At 38.7% G+C, this 18,267-nt stretch overlaps 1 protein-coding gene across 4 annotated transcripts in view; it reads right to left on the bottom strand.

Annotated features, from left to right (window-relative positions):
• The window catches only part of CCDC81 (coiled-coil domain containing 81), a 48,353-nt gene extending 36,003 nt beyond the window's left edge, over positions 1-12,350 (bottom strand). Inside the window, exons 1-2 of one of the 4 annotated variants that reach the window (XM_054438015.2) lie at positions 11,862-12,350; positions 1,026-1,087 (exon numbers count right to left, since the gene is read on the bottom strand). In XM_054438015.2, coding sequence (XP_054293990.2) covers positions 1,026-1,087; positions 11,862-11,940 — 141 coding nt within the window. In that variant the 5' untranslated portion in view covers positions 11,941-12,350. Of the gene's footprint in view, positions 1-1,025; positions 1,088-8,571; positions 8,654-11,861 lie in introns of those variants that run through there. The other 3 variants (XM_054438016.2, XM_063671304.1, XM_054438017.2) reach the window with 3 other exon arrangements.
• Between the last annotated feature and the right edge of the window lie 5,917 nt (positions 12,351-18,267).

The following is an 18,267-nucleotide window of genomic DNA, read 5'->3' as shown; positions in this document are numbered from 1 at the left end:
AAATCATATGCTGCAATGTAGTGATCCTGGCTGATGAGTAGAAGCAAATGTTTTTGGCTCTCATACTGGGTTTCTGTCTCCCTGGAGATATCATACATCAAGGACTACAAACTCATATGCCTACAGGAGCCAAAAAAGAAACCAAGAGTGTGAAAGCAGCCAGCCATGGAATGTGATGGCTACGGACTGCACACCCCCTCTAAAGGGAAGAGCACATCTTGAGCTCCAAATGTGTCACCATGTAGCAATGGACGACTAGTACTGTTAGATCTGCTGATTTTTCAATGAAAGGGAGGGAAAAAATCCAAAACATTATATAATTTCTCCCAAGTTTAAGTGCTGATAACAAATTCAAATTCTCAAACAAAACAAAATAAATTTGAAGTATGAATTCTGCTCAAGGGCTCTCATAGTAGGACCTCTGAATGGGGTATAAAAGTTCTACAACTTCCCAGCTTCCCCCAAGCTCATCCCCAAATCTCCATCCAGTTCTATGGCATCTAAACCCAAGACTTAACAGGAGGGAACAGTCCAGCCCTAGGCAAAGTTTCTCATTTTGGCAAGTCTTCTATTTCAATTAAAATCCATTCCCTGCAAGGAGGCAAGACAAGAAGCGTTATATCCTTCTACAGCTATGCCAGGAACTATCAGATCACAGACAAACAGAACTCATCTAGTTTCCTTACACACACCCAGGCTAATCAGCACTACACTCTGTAACACTAGAAGAGCAGAACTTACAAATTCATTACCTAAAAATAAAATTCATGTTTGTTAAATCTATTACCCACAAGTCCGAAGCATGAGCATCATAAAATCATAGGACTGAAAGTTAAACAGGATGGCTCTAAAGTCTACTGCCCTGCTCCCAGCAACATTATATAAGACTATGGAGGAAAGATCCTTTAGATGCCTACATTAAAATTAATAAATCAATTTAATTTATTAATAAATTAATCAATCACTTTAATTTATTAATAAATTAATAAATCAATTTAATTTATTAATAAATTAATAAATCTTACCTTGTGCAGGGTTAACTGCCGTCTCACAAATTCTGATACATTCCCCCAGATAATAGAGACTTCTGAAATTCAAAAGTAACCAGAAATTATTTAATTTATATGAGCACCCATGTGATAGTATCTTAGTGCTAATAAATAAAAATGTAAATATGAAATGTGGAAGCAAATGACATTAATTCCTGATTAATTTAGAATTAACAAAAAACAAGACCATTCCCAAAAGTTAATTTTCTTGGTAACTAAGGCTTACTCCCTTAAGTTCGGAAGATGTGATTTAAAATAATAATAATAATACATTTTTAAAGAAAATATTTCTACAGCAAAGGGAACTCTGTCACACCCTTTTCTTTATTCTGTAAAGAGAGTTAATCAAGTATAACCCAGCCTTTTCTTAATGACCCATTCAGCAACCGTTTATCGGGTGTCTATTCAGTGCCATCTGATGAATAAGAACGTTCATTCTCACACCATTCCATAACAGAGGAATAAGGCAAAAGGCCACTAAGGCATGAAAGCTGTTGTGTGTACATTAACTTTTCCTACACTTCTATTTTTGCTAAATCCTCAAATCTGCTTTTTATTCTCATTTTTCACTGCTAAGCTACCAGCTGTCACTTGCTCTACTAGTACTCTGTGGGCTCCTGGACCAGTCATAATTCATTGCTTCTTATCTACTGTGTTCTGGAAATAACAAATACTAATAGTATGTCTAAAATAACTTTTTTTTTTTTTTTGAGACAGGGTATCACTCTGTCACCCAGGGTGGAGTGCAGTGGCGTGATCTCGGCTCACTGCAACCTCTGCCTCCCGGGTTCAAACGAGTCTCCTGCCTCAGCCTCCCGAGTAGCTGGGATTACAGGCACCAGCCACCATGCCTGGCTAATTGTACTTTTAGTAGAGACTGGGTTTTGCCATGTTGGCCTCCAACTCCTGACCTCAGGTGATCCACCCGCCTCGGCCTCCCAAAGTGCTGGGGTTACAGGCATGAGCCACCATGCCCAGCCTAAAATAATAATTTTTTAAAAACACACTTTTGAGTAGGACAAGGAGCTTTACTTTGAATTAATGCATACACTTGGCACTATCAATTTTGACTGACTGGAGGGAAGCCTTCCAAGTTTATTTTCTTGTTCTGAGCTGTGTTCCAAACAACTCTGGTAGAAAAATAGGTAGTTGCCAATAACTAAAGTGTTAATGTATGATATGAACCTATACTGTAGTATGACTAATATTTCAAAGTCTAGAAAATTATATCTGTGTTAACATCGCCCTTCCAGACCTAATCATGTGTTTATCAAAGATACTTTCCAGTTAAGAACTCTTTGCAAATCAAGAGTGTTACGTTTTAATTCTCAAAATAAAAAATCAAGAACAGTGACATTAACCAACTTGCCATTTAGGGACATAGATGCAGCTGGTGACAAAAGCCCAATCCTTTTTCCACTTTGGAAACTGCTTGTTTTATTGGTTTATTGGTTTATCTTTTTTCTAACAACTTAAACCACTAACTAAAGCACGGAGAGTGCAATCTTTTAATTCTGGTATATCAGAGTTATAAATATTTTTATTAATAGGCCAGGAAAGGGGCAGGTTTGGTGGATGAGAAGTAGCAATGACTTTTATGACTATCTGGGAACAAGTTTGGTGATGGAAACTCACCAATTAATAAAATTAGGGCTGCATGCTACAATGAGCACGAGGGCCAAGATTCTGCCCCTCATTAATCACTTTCTATAATCAGGCATTTCCCCTACTCTGCCCACCCTACGTTGTTCCCCACTCCTCCCCACCCCCACAGCCCATAGAATTCTGCTACAGGCTGCTAAGAATTAAGAACCAGTCCTAACTGTATACTGAATTAAAATTTTCATCATGACCAAAAATTTCATTAATTCTTGAATGCAAAATCTCAGTATCCAGATGTAAATGGAGAACTTTCAAAGTTATTAAGTCAAAATTGTTAAATTTATGACTCTAAAAGTCTTTCACCTCTAAAAGCTCGTATTTAAGGAAAACAACTACACTGAAGACGAAATGATTTCATTAGAGCCAGGACAAAGTGTAGAGTTTGCAACCAAACCCCAGTGAAAAGACTTAGCTGAGTTTAATTGAAAATTTGAGGATTTTGTCTTTCTTCATTTGGATGATATATTCAAGCCCACTGTACTGTTTTATTCCATAAAGCCTAATAGACAACATTATATAAGAGCAGAACTAATTATTCTAAACTAAAATTTGCTATTTCTCATTAAAGAGAAAGGAAACTATGCATATCATTTGCCTTAGGAGGATTTAGGCCCCTGCAATCCAATCGGAATAGATTTGGAAAGCTTACAGACTGTAATTTCTAAATTTGATGTTTTCTGACATCCCAAAGAGTCAGAGAGGATATCATTAAATCTCAAAATGAAAAATATCAAGTCTAAAAAGCAAATTGAAGGATATACTACTTTCATATTTTAAGGGAAGCCAGGGTTCTTACTTATTTCAGTCACTCTTATATGCCAAGAATCACTCTTATAAAGAACTAATCCCTAGACATATACTCTATATTCAGTTCAACCTTCATTTGGCTTCAAATTCTTAACATTCCATGCGCTCAAAACCATATGTTTAAACACAGTGCCAAGTAACAGGAATACTGTATCTTATATATGATCATTATAAAAAAATCCTACATGCCTGTTCTGTAAATTATGCAATACTATATGCTTGAAAAAGACATTAATGTCAAAAAACAGATATGTTTCCTGATGTTATAAAACTTATCTTCTAAAATTAAAATACTGATATATGGAATAGTATAGCAGAATAGTAAAGGATGATTTGAACAAAGAAACATATTCCCAGAGCATAATGCAATGGAAAGAGCAGTGTGCTACGTGGAAGACCCACAGCCTTCCTGCCTTCATGGACTCAAGTTTTACCCAGTTCACATCTGTAAAATGATGACAGGGCCTTCTAAGAACTATAATTACATAATATTAAACTTTGCTAAAACATACAGAAGCAGCAGGAATATACAATAATGAATATATACAATGATGAATATATACACTGATGAAAGTTAATTTATGTGTTTTGCTGAGTTTGAAGTTTATCCTCATCCTTGTTGCAATAGATCATTTGTGAAAGTTAATAAATAGTAGTTTGACTTTGACTTCAGCCCTTGCTGAAGTCACCAATGGTCTCTTTGTCAATACATTCAATAAACATATTTAATTCTGAGCCATCAGCCGTGTCTGACACTATTGATCACTCCCTCCCCGTTTAAGCACCTCTCCTTTTGGCTTTTATACTACTACTCTCATTTGGATTTTCTCCTGTCTGGCCATTTCTTCAGTCTCCCTTGCAGGCTTATCCTCCTCCACCCAACCATTAAATGGTAGGGTTTTTCAAGGTATAGTCCTAGGTTGCTTCTCTTTTCACTCTATACTCTCCACTTCAGCAGTCACACCCACACTCAGGATGATTCCCAAATGTTTATTTACAGACCCAGACTCCTTGCCACCCCCTCTTTGGGATTCTGGACCCGTTTATCCAACTGCCTGCTTATATATCACACAAAGGCCCTTCAACTTGCCCAAAACCACAATCTTTCTTCCCTTAAATCTTGTCTTTTATCCAGGATTTCAGTCTCAGTGAATGGCACCACTATCTATTCAGTTATATGAGCCAGGAACTCAGAAGTCATCCTTGAGACTTCTCTTATCCCTCACCCCTAACATCCAGTCCATCACCATAATCTGTAGATTTTACCTCCAAGTTGCCTCTCATTCATTGCATTCCTCTCCATTTCTACTATTACCAGTTTTAGACCAAGCTACCATTTGTTCTCACCAAGACTATTGCTATAGGTATTCTTGACCCTCCTATTCATTCCCCACATGGCAACCAGAGTAATCTTTTCCAAATATAAACTGATCATATCATTCAACTTCTCCTTGACCTCAGCTCAAAACACTTAATGGCTTCCCATCAGGCTTAACATAAAGGTCAACATCTTTAATATGACTTACAAGGCCCTGCATTACTTGACCCCTTCCTTTCTCTCTAGCCTACTTTAGAATACACTGCCTCCCCACATCTACAGAGCAGCCAGTCAACTGTCTTTCAGTTGCTCCATCACATCATACTCTCACCATAAGTTTTTGCCCCTGTCGTTCCCTTTGCCAAAATCATTTTCAACTCACTTCCACTCTCTACCTCTCTGATCCATTTCATCTACTTAATTCCAACTCATTCTTCATAACTCAGCTCAAATTATCCCTTCTTTAGCCATTCTTGGCACACACCCCCATCCTTACTCTCTATTAAATGTTCTCATTTGACTTCCATTTCTTGGTGCTGTATGTAAGGAAGTCACCACTCCATCCTAACAACTAAAAAGTTGACCAGACTGAAAAATCAACAACTCTTCTTGGATCAATAAGATGAGGGAGGACACAGGACAAACTGCTGCCCCTAAAATTGGAGAGACAGAAAGGCAAATACCAAGAGGAATGGCTTCCTGAAACAGACTCACATGCAGAAACAGCATCAAGAACCAATGCTGGGTAAGAAAACTCAAAGTGTAATTGACAAATTTCTGGAGGCTCAGTGTGGACAACACCAAGAGTTAAAACCTCCAGGGGAACCCAGTCATGGAGGGATGGTCCCCACATAATTTAAGGTTTACTTCCCAGAGCTCAACCAGATTCCCACAGCCAAATATCCAGGTAAATATAAGAGAAAAATCTCCTTGTGCTTCTGGTGGGGGGAAGAAAAAAATACCATTTTTAAATATGCCAGAGTACTCTGTTGTTCTTAATAACCTGCCCTCAGAAGAAACTAGTTCACCAGAGCCTAACCTGCTGGGATATTATCAGAGCCTAGCTGACCTGAAAGAAGGGAAATGACCAACTCCAGTCCACTTTAGCCATTCTGTCCCACCTAAGGAGAAAGGAAAAATCTGAGAAACATGTGTAAAGTTCACAGTCCAGAGGCACAGGCTCACTAAAAGACTGAGACCTGATCATAGGACTATAGAATGCTTTCCCGCCCCCCATACTCTACCCCTACATTACTAAAGGCCTATTTATAGCAGTTACTTTTACCCAGTACATCACTTCCAGCTATCAAGAAAAAATTACAAGGCATACTAAAAGGCAAAACACACGATATGAAAAGACAGAGCAACCATCAGAGCCAGACATGGCAGGGATGTTGGAACTATCACACTGGCAATTTAAAACAACTATGGCTAATATGCTAAGGGCTCTAAGGGATATAGTAGACAGCATGCAAGAACAGATGGGCTACATAAGCAGAGAGATTGAAATCCTAAGAAAGAACCAAAAATAAATGCTAGCAACTAAAAACACTGTAACAGAAATGAAGAATGCCTTTGATAGGCTTACTAGTGGACTGGACATGACTTACTAAAAAATCTCTGAGCTTGAAGATGTGACAAGGAAACTTCAAAAGGAAAGCGAACAAAGACTGGAAAAAAAAACCCAGAATATCCAAGGATTGTGAGGCAACTACAGAAGGTGTGTACCCATAATGGGAATACCAGGAGAAGAGGGAGAAATAATAGAGGAAATAGTTGAAACAATTACTCAGAATTTCCCTCTAATGTCAGACATGAAACCACGGATCCAGGAAGCTCAAATAACACCAAGCTGGATAAATACCCAAAAAAAGATACCTAGGAATATCATTTTCAAAGTACAAAAAATCAGAGCTAAAAACAAATCCTGAAAGAAGCTGGGCAGAGAGAGGGGAAGGAACACCTCATCTATAGAGAAACAAAGATGAGAATTATATTGAACTACTTCTCAGAAACCAAGCAAAAAGAGAGTACTGTAAGACATTTCAAGTGTTGAGAAAAAGAAAACACCAACCTAAAATTCTGCATCCTGTAAAATTATTTTTCAAAAGCAAAGGAGAAATTATTTTTCAGACAAACAAAAATTAAGGGAATTAATTGCCAGTAAACCTGCTTTTCAAGAAATGTTAAAAGATGTTCCTTAGAAAAAAGGAAAATGATGTAGGTCAGAAATTTGGATCTACATTAAAAAAAAAAAAAAAAAAAGGAAGATCATCGAAGAAGGAATAAGTGAAGGTAAAATAAAAACTTTTTTTTTCTTTGAGACAGGGTCTCATTTTGTTGCCCAGCTTGGAGTGCAACGGTGCAGTCTTGGCTCACTGCAACCTCCACCTGCTAGGTTCTCAAGCAGTCCTCCCACTTCAGCCTCCTGAGTAGCTGGGACTACAGTCGTGTGCCACCATGTCCATCTAATTTTTTTGGTTTTAATTTTTTGTAGAGACAAGGTCTCACTATATTGCCCATGCTGATCTTGGACTCCTGGACTCCAGCGATTCTCCCACCTTGGCCTCCTAAAGTGCTGGGATTACAAACATGAGCCACTGCACCTGGCCTATTTTTATTATTCTTAGCTGACCTAACAGATAGCAGTTTGTCTAGTAATAGCAATAATGTATTCAATTATGTATGCTTATGCATATATCATATATATTTATGTGTACATATAAGTGAAATGAATGACAGCAATGATACAAGGGATGGGAGGACGGAATTAAGATTTTGTTATTATAAAACAATCACACTACCTGTGAAGTGGTACAGCGTTATTTGGAAGTGGACTTGAATTGACTGTAAATATATATTGAAATCTAAGGCAACTACTAAAATTTTTTTTAAAAGTATAACTGGGCCTGGCACGGTGGCTCACGCCTGTAATCCCAGCACTTTGGGAGGCCGAGGTGGGCAGATCACGAGGTCAGGAGATCAAGACCATCCTGGCTAACACGGTGAAACCCCGTCTCTACTAAAAATACAAAAAATTAGCCAGGCGTGGTGGCGGGTGCCTGTGGTCCCAGCTACTGGGGAGGCTGAGGCAGGAGAATGGCATGAACCCAGGAGGCAGAGCTTGCAGTGAGCCAAGATTGCGCCACTGCACTCCATCCTGGGTGACACAACAAGACTCCATCTCAAAAAAAAAAAAAGTATAACTGATATGCTGAAAAAGGAGAAAATGGAATCATAAAATGCTCAGTGGAAAATAAAGATGGGTACAAAAAACAAGGGCAAAAAGTAGAAAACAATAACAAATATGGTAGGTATTAATCTAGCTATATCAGTAATCACTTTGAACATAGGCTAAAAGTACCAATTAAAAGATTGCTGGAGTGGACCAAAAAACAAAACCCAACTATATGTTGTCTAAAAGAAACCCAATCTAAATCTAAAAACATATAGATTAAAAGTAGATGGATGGAGGAAAATACAGCATGATAATACTAATCAAAAGAAAGCAGGGGTAGCTATATTAATTTTAGAACAGACTTCAAATCAAGGAGAGTTGTCAGAAATAAAGAGCATTACATAATAATAGAGGGGTCAATTTTTCAAGAAGACATAAGAATTTTCAATATGTATGCACCTAAAAATAGTATGTCAAATTACATTAGGCAAAAACTAATAGAACTGCAAGAAGAGATAAATGAATCCATTATCATACTTGAAGACTTCAGTACTCACCTATCAGAAATGAACAGATCCAGCTGGCAGAAAATTAGTAAAGGCATAGTTGAACTCAACAGCACCATCAATCAAATGGATATAGTTGATATCTACAGACTAATTCATCCAACAGCAGTAGAATGCACATTCTTCTCAAGCTCACATGGAACATTCACCAAGACAGACCATGTTCTGGGCCATAGAACACACCTTAACAAATAGAAAAGGATAGAAATCATACAATGCCTGCTGTCAGATTACAATGGGATTAAAGAAGAAATGAATAAGAGAAAGATAAGTGGAAAATCCCAAAATACATGGGGACTAAATAATATGCATCTAGATAACACATGGGACAAGTCAGAGGACTGTCACTACCCAACTTCAAGATTTACAATAAAGCTGAGTCATCAAGACAGTGTGTATTGACAAAAGAACAGACAAATAGATTAATAGGACACAAAAGAGAGCCCAGGAATAGACCCATATAAATACAGTCAACTTATCTTTGACAAAGAGGCAAAGGCAATACAATGGAGCAGATAGTCTTTTAAACAAACATTGCTAGAACAACTGGACATCCACGTGCAAAAAATAAAAAAATAAAAAAAAGAACCTAGACACAGACCTTACACCTTTCACAAAAATTAACTTAAAATGGATCATAGACCTAAATATGAAGTGCAAAACCATAGAACTCCTAGAAGATAACATAGGACAAAACTTAGATGATCTTGGGTATAGCAATGACTTTTTAGATAAAACACCAAAAGCATAATCCAAGCAAGAAATAATAAGATGGACTTCATTAAAATTTAAAACTTCTGCTCTGTGAAAAACAATGTCAAGAGAATGAGAAGACAAGCCACAGACTGGGAAAAAATATTTGCGAAAGACACTGTCATGCAAAATATACAAATAACTCTTAAAAACACTAAGAAAAGAAAAACTCAATTTAAAAATGAGCCAAAGCCCTTTATATATATCTCATCAAAAAATGACAAGCATATTAAAAGGTGTTCCCCATTATATATCATCAGGAAAACGCAAAATAAAACAATGAGATACCAATACACCATCTATGAGAATGACCAAAATCTAAAATACTGACAACAACAAATGCTGACAATAACATGGAGAGACAAGAATTCTCATTCATTGCGCTTGGGAATGCAACATGGTACAGCCCCTTTGGAAGACAGTCTGGCAGTTTCTCACAAAACTAAACGTCCTCTTACCATACAATCTAGCGATTATGTCCCTGGGTATTTATCCAAGTGAATTGAAAACTTATATCCAATTTTTTAAAACCTGCACACAGATATTTAAAACAGCTTTATTCATAATTGCCAAAACTTAGAAGCAACCAAGACGTTTTTCAGTGGGTGGATAGATTAAAAAAAAAAAACCTGTGGTACATCTAGATAATGGAATCAAGCCACAAAAAGACATGGAGGAATATTAAATGCATATTGCTAAGGGAAAGACGCCAATCTGAAAAGGCTTAAACTGTATGATTCCAACTATATTACATTCTGGAACTGGCAAAACTATGAAGACAGTGGAAAGGTCAGTGGTTTCCAGATTTTGAGATTAGGGGTAGGAGTGAATAGGCAGAACAAAGGGGAGTGAAATACTCTATATGACTATAATGATAGATACATGTCATTTTACATTTGTCCAAACTCATAAAATGTACAACACCAAGAAAGAACTCTAATGTAAACTATGAACCTTGGGTGATTTTGATGTGTCAATGTAGGTTCAATTGTAACACATGTACCACTCTGGTGAGGGTTGTTGACAATGGCAGAGTCTATCCAAGTGTGGGATTAGAGAGTATGTGGGACATCTCTGTCTGATATGGTTAGGCTTTGTTTCCCCACCCAAATCTCATCTTGAATTGTAATCCCTAGGTGTTGAGGGAGAGGCCTGGTGGGAGGCGATTGGATCCTGGGAGCAGTTTCCCCCATGCTGTTCTCATGATGGTGAGGGATTTCTCACAATATCTGAGAGTTTTATAAATGGCAGTTTCCCCTGGTCCCCTGGGCTTCTCTCTCTCTCTCTCCTGCCATCATGTAAGACATGCCTGCTTCCCCTTCTGCCATGATTTTAAGTTTCCTGAGGGCTCCCCCAGCCATGCAGAACTGTGAGTCAATTAAACCTCTTTCCTTTATAATGACCCAGTCTGGGATAGTATCTTCATAGCAGTGTAAGAATAAACTAATATATTGTCCCTCCTTCTTAATTTACTGTGAATCTACAACTGCCCTAAAAAATCATCTTTTAAAAAAGTTCTTACTGTACCATTTACCTCCTCCCTGGTATCATTTACTTAAATTGTAAATTTGCATTGATTTGTGTGATTATTTGATTAATGTGCATCTTCCCCACTAAACAGTAAATTCGAAGATTTTTGTTCACCGTAAGTTAACTAGTGCTCAGCATATAGCAGGGTTTCAAAATTACTTGAATGACTATACATAAATTCACAAATAAAGCAAATGTTTTTAAATTCATTAAACCGTTATCTTCAATGCATCTTTCAGGATGATTTGAGAGGAAAAGATAGGAATGATGCAGGGGAAGAGAAAGAAGCAGCCATTCCTATTTGTTTTCTGCGGTCATTTGGTTAAAGCCTAAGCAACATCTCTAAGTTACAATGGTTTGATAATAATAAGAGTTTGCATTCCTGCAGCACCTTTCTTCTCCTGTGGTTTGCAGACAGATCTCAGCCTCACTTTGGGGTGACTCTTCTACAAACGATGCTAAAAACAGATCTTGTCTTGCTACTAACCAAGCCTAATGAGTTTTCTCTGAGAAGGTGCCAGGTCCCCTTCCAAAGTACTTACCCTGTATCTTTTTATGATCATCTCATTTTCTTAATACAACCGCATGATGTCAAAGGCAACAAAAGCAACCGTCTTTGCATGAACTCTCAAAAGGAGCCATTTAGGGTCCCTGCATCTCTTTTCTCTAGGTAGGCAAAAGGGTTGTGATCCATCCCAGCTGGTGGTGTGGGAGTGGTTGTTTTTACCTAACCTTTATTGAGCACTTACTTTGTGCTAGTCCGTTTATTGAGCACTTACTTTGCGCTGTCTACGCATCACCTGGTTTAATCAAAACCAGAAAAGGGTCTCTGGGCGTCCAACGTGGGCAGGATGTGATTACCAGCTGCTTGTCAAGGCAACTTAGCCACTGCAGGCCAAGCCTGAGCCAGGGAATAGGGAAGTGGGTCCCCCCGCCTCCCCTGCAAGCAGATGAAGATTCAATCCCCAGGGCCACCCCCTGCTACCCAACACGCTTACCCTCCTGACTCAGCGAGGGCAGAGTGGGCAGCACCTGCCTGCCCAGGTCCTGCAGGGCACGGGCGATCGTATCCAACATCTCCAATTTCCAGGTGACTCCGTATTGAATCTTCGATGGGTCTCTTCTTTCTTATATGGAATATGCACAAAAATAATTTTCCCACCCTCCAGCCCCTTCTCCACGGAGCTTTGGATGCGCCTTAAAAATAAGAGTGACGAAAATCTTGAACTTTTTGACTCTTTTTCTTCTTTCTTAAATAAACTTAAACATTGTTTCTCGCCGTCCCTCCCCACTGCTCTGGCTTTCGGGCAGGTCCCACAGCAAGAACCGCAGGAACTACTGTCCCGCACCGAGTGAGAGTGTGCAGACCCGCGCCCTCCTGACCAACGAGAGACCCAATGAGGGGTGAGCTGCAGCCTCGAGGAAGGGAGGGGCACCAGGGAGAATAGGCCGGGCAGAGGGAAGGGCCGGGCGCGTTGCTGGGACGCGAGAAAGGCTCGCTCGGTTGCTAAGGCGTCAAGGCTGGGATTCGACCTCACCCCCTTAGATGGGCGGCTTCCAGGTTGCCCAGGTGATTCAGAAGCTCGAGGCAGCGAGGTTGGAAGTAACTTAAAAATAAATAAATAGTTGGGTTTTACTTCTCTGACCCCGGGCAGCGAAGAAACGTGGTTAGAGTGGTAGTTTTTGTACCTTGGACAAATCTAGGAATGCCTTTTGCCCAGAGAGATGGATATTTGAGTCTCCAGATCTGTTTGAGAGTTTGAGTTTGAGCTGGAATTTGTTTCTTGGTTTGCTTTTCCCTGGGCTCTCTTCCTAGGAAATGGAGAGCTGGAGAAGTGGGTAGGAGGGAATTGACTTTTTTTAAACTACAGTCATTTCCCCCTTTACATGTCACCAATCTCATCCTGAAGAATTGTGTGCATGCTCTCCCCTCTGCTGGTAATTATCACAAGCTGAACATACCTATGCAAAACCCATCCAGGTCAAAAAATAGAATGCTAGCACATCGCACAGATCAGCACCTCATTACCCCTCCAGTCATTAGCCAACACATACTGCAGATTCATATTGCCTGTTGAATCTTTGGAATCATATAGTATGTATTCTTTTCTGTCTGGCTCTATTCAAATTCACATTATGTTTATGAGGTTCATCCATAGTTTCTATGGTAATAATTTCTTCATTTACACTGTTGTGTATTATTCCTTTTTATGAGTATGGCACAATTTATGCATTCCACTGTTGAAGGGCATTTGCGCTGTTTCCCTTTGAGGCTACTGGGAATAATGCTGCTGCAAACAGTCTCACAGAACACTTTTGACAGATACACGTACTCATTTCTGATGTGTATATAACTAGGAGTAGATTCATGGGTCATGAGAAATGTGTATGCTCATGATGCATTAGATAATGCCAGCTAATTTTTAGTGGCAATATCAGCATTATTGTTCCATATTAAGATAATGGAATTATAAAAATAATTGTTTTACAATACATTAGATTTTGAATTAAATATAGTGATACTTTTAATCTCTAGAAAAGTCTTCAGTTCCAGAAGATGGTGGTGGATGCTAATTATTAGTGAATTGTAGATGGCTAAAGGAAGCTGTAAAAAGAATAAGGACAAAGCCTTTTTCTTCCAAGGTCTTATTTTCCTTTTGTCAAAGGTCTCTTGACAAAAGAGGCTGTGTAGATACATGTAACCCTGTGTTGACTAGAAACTTTTAATGAGCTATAAATATTATATATCCTGAAAATACATACTTTTCAGTTGCTATTAAAACTCAGGCAAACCATATACTTCCACTGCTACAAATTTGCTCCTTGGATATATTAGCTTGATACATACAAAAGATATATGTATATGCAACATTGTTTATACTGTTAATTCTTAGAATTAGCCTAAGATGACCATCATAGGGAACTGGTTAAATTGTGAATACATGCATTGAAACACATTTCAAGAGTTTACTTAAAAGGAAACTGCACATTTACGTGCTGATGTTGAAAAAGTTTCAAAATATAGTAAGTAAAAACCAGTAGCAGCATAGTATTTTTATATAATGTAATCCTGTTTCCTTCAAATATAAGTATATAAGTAGGCATACATATTCATATATATTTTTGTAAACATATGAGATATTTGAGGAAAGATACATACACAAAAATATTAACAGTGGAATTTTGGATCAGGCAAAATTTTGTATGGTGGAGGAGGCATTCCAAGAACTTTTATATTCACTTTTCTCCTTTATTTACTGTTTAACAAGAACATTAATTACTTTATAATATTTAAGATAATTTACCAAAGAGAGGAAGAGAGAGAGGTACAGGTAGAGTGTAGGGATTTATGCAAACACTGAAGGAAACAAACAGGGCCAAAATTTTCCCAAGTATTTCAATGTACATTTACTTTTCTGCAAGCTCCAACTTGCCTCGCAAAACCCACATTGAATGGGCAGTCATTTTTACCCAAGCCCCAAGGCACACACAATATTAAGTGGCTTATATTAAAGGCAACTTGGAAAACTATTGAAAAAGAAAACATAATACTCATTATACAACACCAGAATAGAAATTTGCAATAAATAATTTAACCCACATCTATTGAGTACCTAATTTGTGCCAAGCACTTTGCTAGTTGCTAAAAGGAATACAGACACTTACCAGGAAACCCCTACAGATAAGAAGTTCACAATTCATTTTTCACCATTTTAACAAATATTTATTGCAGGAGGTTCTAAAATCAGGATTGGGTTTCAAAGTTAAAGTGTAAATTGAAAATTGGATGTGGGAAAACTACTCCAGAAATCCCTTCTTAGGAAGGGACCATATCAGAGACCCACCTATGCCATCTCCCGGTTTATAGACCCAATGCAGTCTTTCTCCCCTCACACTGGAGCAGATCACTTTCTTCAGGAGAGATGTAATGAAACAGTTGGCTAGAGTTTAGGAAAGCAGTCTTATTCTAAAAATTCAACCAAATAGAATTGTATGTACTCAACACTGTGCCATGCTTACACTATGATACACACTCATGAACTGACACAGATTGAAAATATAGCAGATGTATATCTTCTGTCCCTTGCTTACTCAAGGATTTATGCAGAAACAGACTTGTGGTAGCTTCATAGAGTGTCAACTTAGCTAAGATAGAACTACATTTTCCAGAATTTCCTTTCCTATATGATTCTAGGTTAGGGTTAGTCAAAAGAGAATGTGTGTGAGATTTGGAAGGCAGAAGTAAAGCAGCAGCCATTTGATCTGAAGCCCTAAAGGTCATCGTAGGGCCAGGCACTGACCTGCTAGCTCACCGTGTAGGCATGGGCCAGCAGCCTGGCCTGCAGCTCTGCAGCTCCTGCCAGATCTCCTCATTCTGCTTCTCTCAATCTTAGACCAGGTACATGTGCAGCAGTGTTGCCAAAGGCACTACCTAATCCTATAAGTCCCTCACGTCACTGAGGTTGGATGCAAGGAAATACAGATGCAGGTTGCAATTTGTCCTCACAGGATCTAGTTTGCCTGTGTGTAACCGCCCAATGGGTTCTTCTTGCCTACTGCCCAAATGAAGCTGATTTATCAAGATGGGGGAATTGCAATAGAGAAAGAGTTTAATACAGGTAGAGCTGGCTAAATGGAAGACTGGAGTCTTGTTATTACTCAGATCAGCCTCCTTGAAAATTCGGAGGCTAGGGTTTTTTAGTTTGGTGGAAAAGGAGCTAGGGAATGGGGAATGCCGATTGGTTGGGTCAAGGATGAAATCATAGGAAGTTGAAGCTGTCGTTTTGTGCTGAGTCAGTTCCTGGTGGAGGCCACAAGACCAGATGAGCCAGTTTTTTGGTCTGGGATGTGCCAGCTGATCCATCAGAATGCTGCGTCAGAAAAATCGGCTGAAACACCAATCTTAGGTTTTACAATAGTAATGTTATCTATAGGGGCAACTGGGGAAGTTAGCAATCTTGTGGCCTCTGGCTGCATGACTCCTAGGCCATGGTCTCTGAGCTTGTGGCTAATTTGTTGGGTTTTACAAAAACCAATCTGGTCCCCATGCAAGGAGGGAGTTTGTTTCAGGGAGGGGCTGTTATCATCTTTGTTTCAAAGTTAAACTATAAATTCCTCCCAAAGTTAGTTCAGCCTATGCCCGGGAATGAACAAGGGCAGCTTGGAGGTTAGAAGCAAGATGGAATTCGTTAGGACAGATTTCTTTTACTGCCATAATTTTCCTATGTCAGATTTTTCTCACTGTCATAATTTTTGCAAAGGCGGTTTCACTTGTAGGTTCCAGATTGTTCTCACCAGTTCCAGTCTTTCCTTATTCTTCCCCATTTCATGACCATCTTTTCTTCCTATTAGCCTTGCTGTCTTTAGGCCCTACACCAGACACAGAGGCCAACACCAGACAGAGATGACTTAACCAGCTCTTACAACTATGTAAGGGCTAGTGCTCATAATAAATTTTATATTTTCTATCACTCTTACAGGTTCTGCTTCTCTGATTGAACCTGAATGATACAGGATGGGTAGATAAAACTAAAGTATTTCAATTTAAAGTATTCTCTTTAAGTTTTACTTAGACTTGAATCCACATATATTATGTGTTTGTGCACTGCAACTGTATTGTAAAGATTTATCTTAGTCTGTTTTGTGTTATTATAAAGGACTACCTGAAAGACTGAGTAATTTATAAAGAAAACATTTGTTTGGTTCACAGTTAAGAACGGCTGGAAGGTTCAAGATTGGGTATCTGCATCTGGTGGGGGCCTCAGGCTGCTTCCATCCATGGCAAAAAGCCAAGCAAAGGGGAGCCAGCTGTGCAGAGATCACTTGGTGACAGAGGAAACAAAAGACGGGTAAGGGAGATGCCAGGCTCTTTTTAACAGCCAGCTCTGAGGAATTAATAGAGTGAGCACTCACTCCCTACCTAGGGAGGTCATATATCTATTCATGGGTTTTGCCCCCATGACCAAAACACCTCCCATTAAGCCTCATCTCCAACATTGGGCCAGGGTCAAATTTCAGCATGAGGTTTGGAGGGGACATCAAACCATAGCATATGTTAAATGTCATGTTTGAGGCATGAAGACAGTGTAATGGGAATTCAAGGGGAAGAAGATTATATCTCTATTAGGCCATTCTTGCATGGCTATAAAGAAATACCTGAGAATGGGTAATTTATTTTAAAAAGAGGTTTAATTGGCTCATGTTTCTGCAGGCTGTACAAGCATGGAGCTGGCATCTGCCCAGCTTCTGGGGATGCCTCAGGGAGCTTTTACTCATAGTGGAAGGCAAAGCAAGAGTAGGCTTATCACATGGCGAAAGCAGGAGCAAGAGAGAGAGTGGGTGGGGTAAGGTGCCACACACTTAAACAACCAGATCTGGCAAGAACTCATTCACTACTGTGAGGATAGCACCAAGCTATGACGGATCCACCCCCATGTTCCAAACGCTCTCTGCCAGGCCCCACCTTCAACATGGGGATTACAATTCACCGTGAGATTTGGCAGGGACAGATATTCAAACTATATCCGCTTCTAAATGGGATGATTGGCCTGAATGCTAAACAAAGAAGCTTGAATTGTATTTGGAAGGTGTGGATAGTTCCTGAAGGCCTTGAATAAGAGAATGACCTAATCACCACTATATTCTTCTGTATTACATTAAAAAGAAGTTTGAATTTCATTACATGTTATAAGTAATCCATATGTCAGATAACAACTAATCAGAGAAATTTCTCAGAGAGATAGGGGAAAGCTACCAAATAACTAAAAGGATAACCACAGGAAGGCTGGCTACAGAATGATTAATGTGGTTGAGTGACAGCCATTTAGAAGCTTTTGACAGATGAAACTGCAAAGATGCATTCATTTTCTTACAACACAAATGAAAAAAGTAAATTAGCTAAGGTGATAAATGAGATTACCTTGACATTAAGCTGTGGAATGATCTCCCAAAGAAAAAATATAGCAAACTCATCAAGTCAGACTATTTGAAAATAGACCATTTCAAGTAGGAGTTAACACACTATCGTTATTCTACCTGGACTCTTTGCAGAATAAAAGTCATACAATAGGGCTTTCTCATGTTTAATAGATGTTGTCTCAATGAATAATAAATATGATAATGATACCCGTGTATATAACATTACCTATTTATGAATAGAAGAGAAAGTTAATATTTAAGCTGTACTCATCTGACCTACACCTCTTATAAACATTTTGCACCTTTTTTCCATTTCACTTAAGCTAAAGTGAGGAATTTGGCATTTGGAAATCTGAGCTCAAGTCTAGTGTTAACATAAATAGGTTTGTGTTTATAGCTGAATAAAATCTTAACATTTCTGAGCCTGTTTGTTGTTAAAATAGTAATAATGACTGTAAATGTTAGCAGAGTATATCCCAGTAAACT

Source organism: Pongo pygmaeus, chromosome 9 (genome assembly GCF_028885625.2).
Source record: "Pongo pygmaeus isolate AG05252 chromosome 9, NHGRI_mPonPyg2-v2.0_pri, whole genome shotgun sequence".
NCBI lineage: Eukaryota > Metazoa > Chordata > Mammalia > Primates > Hominidae > Pongo > Pongo pygmaeus.
Note: the sequence above shows the minus strand (reverse complement) of the source record. Positions and strands in the feature narration are given on the sequence as shown.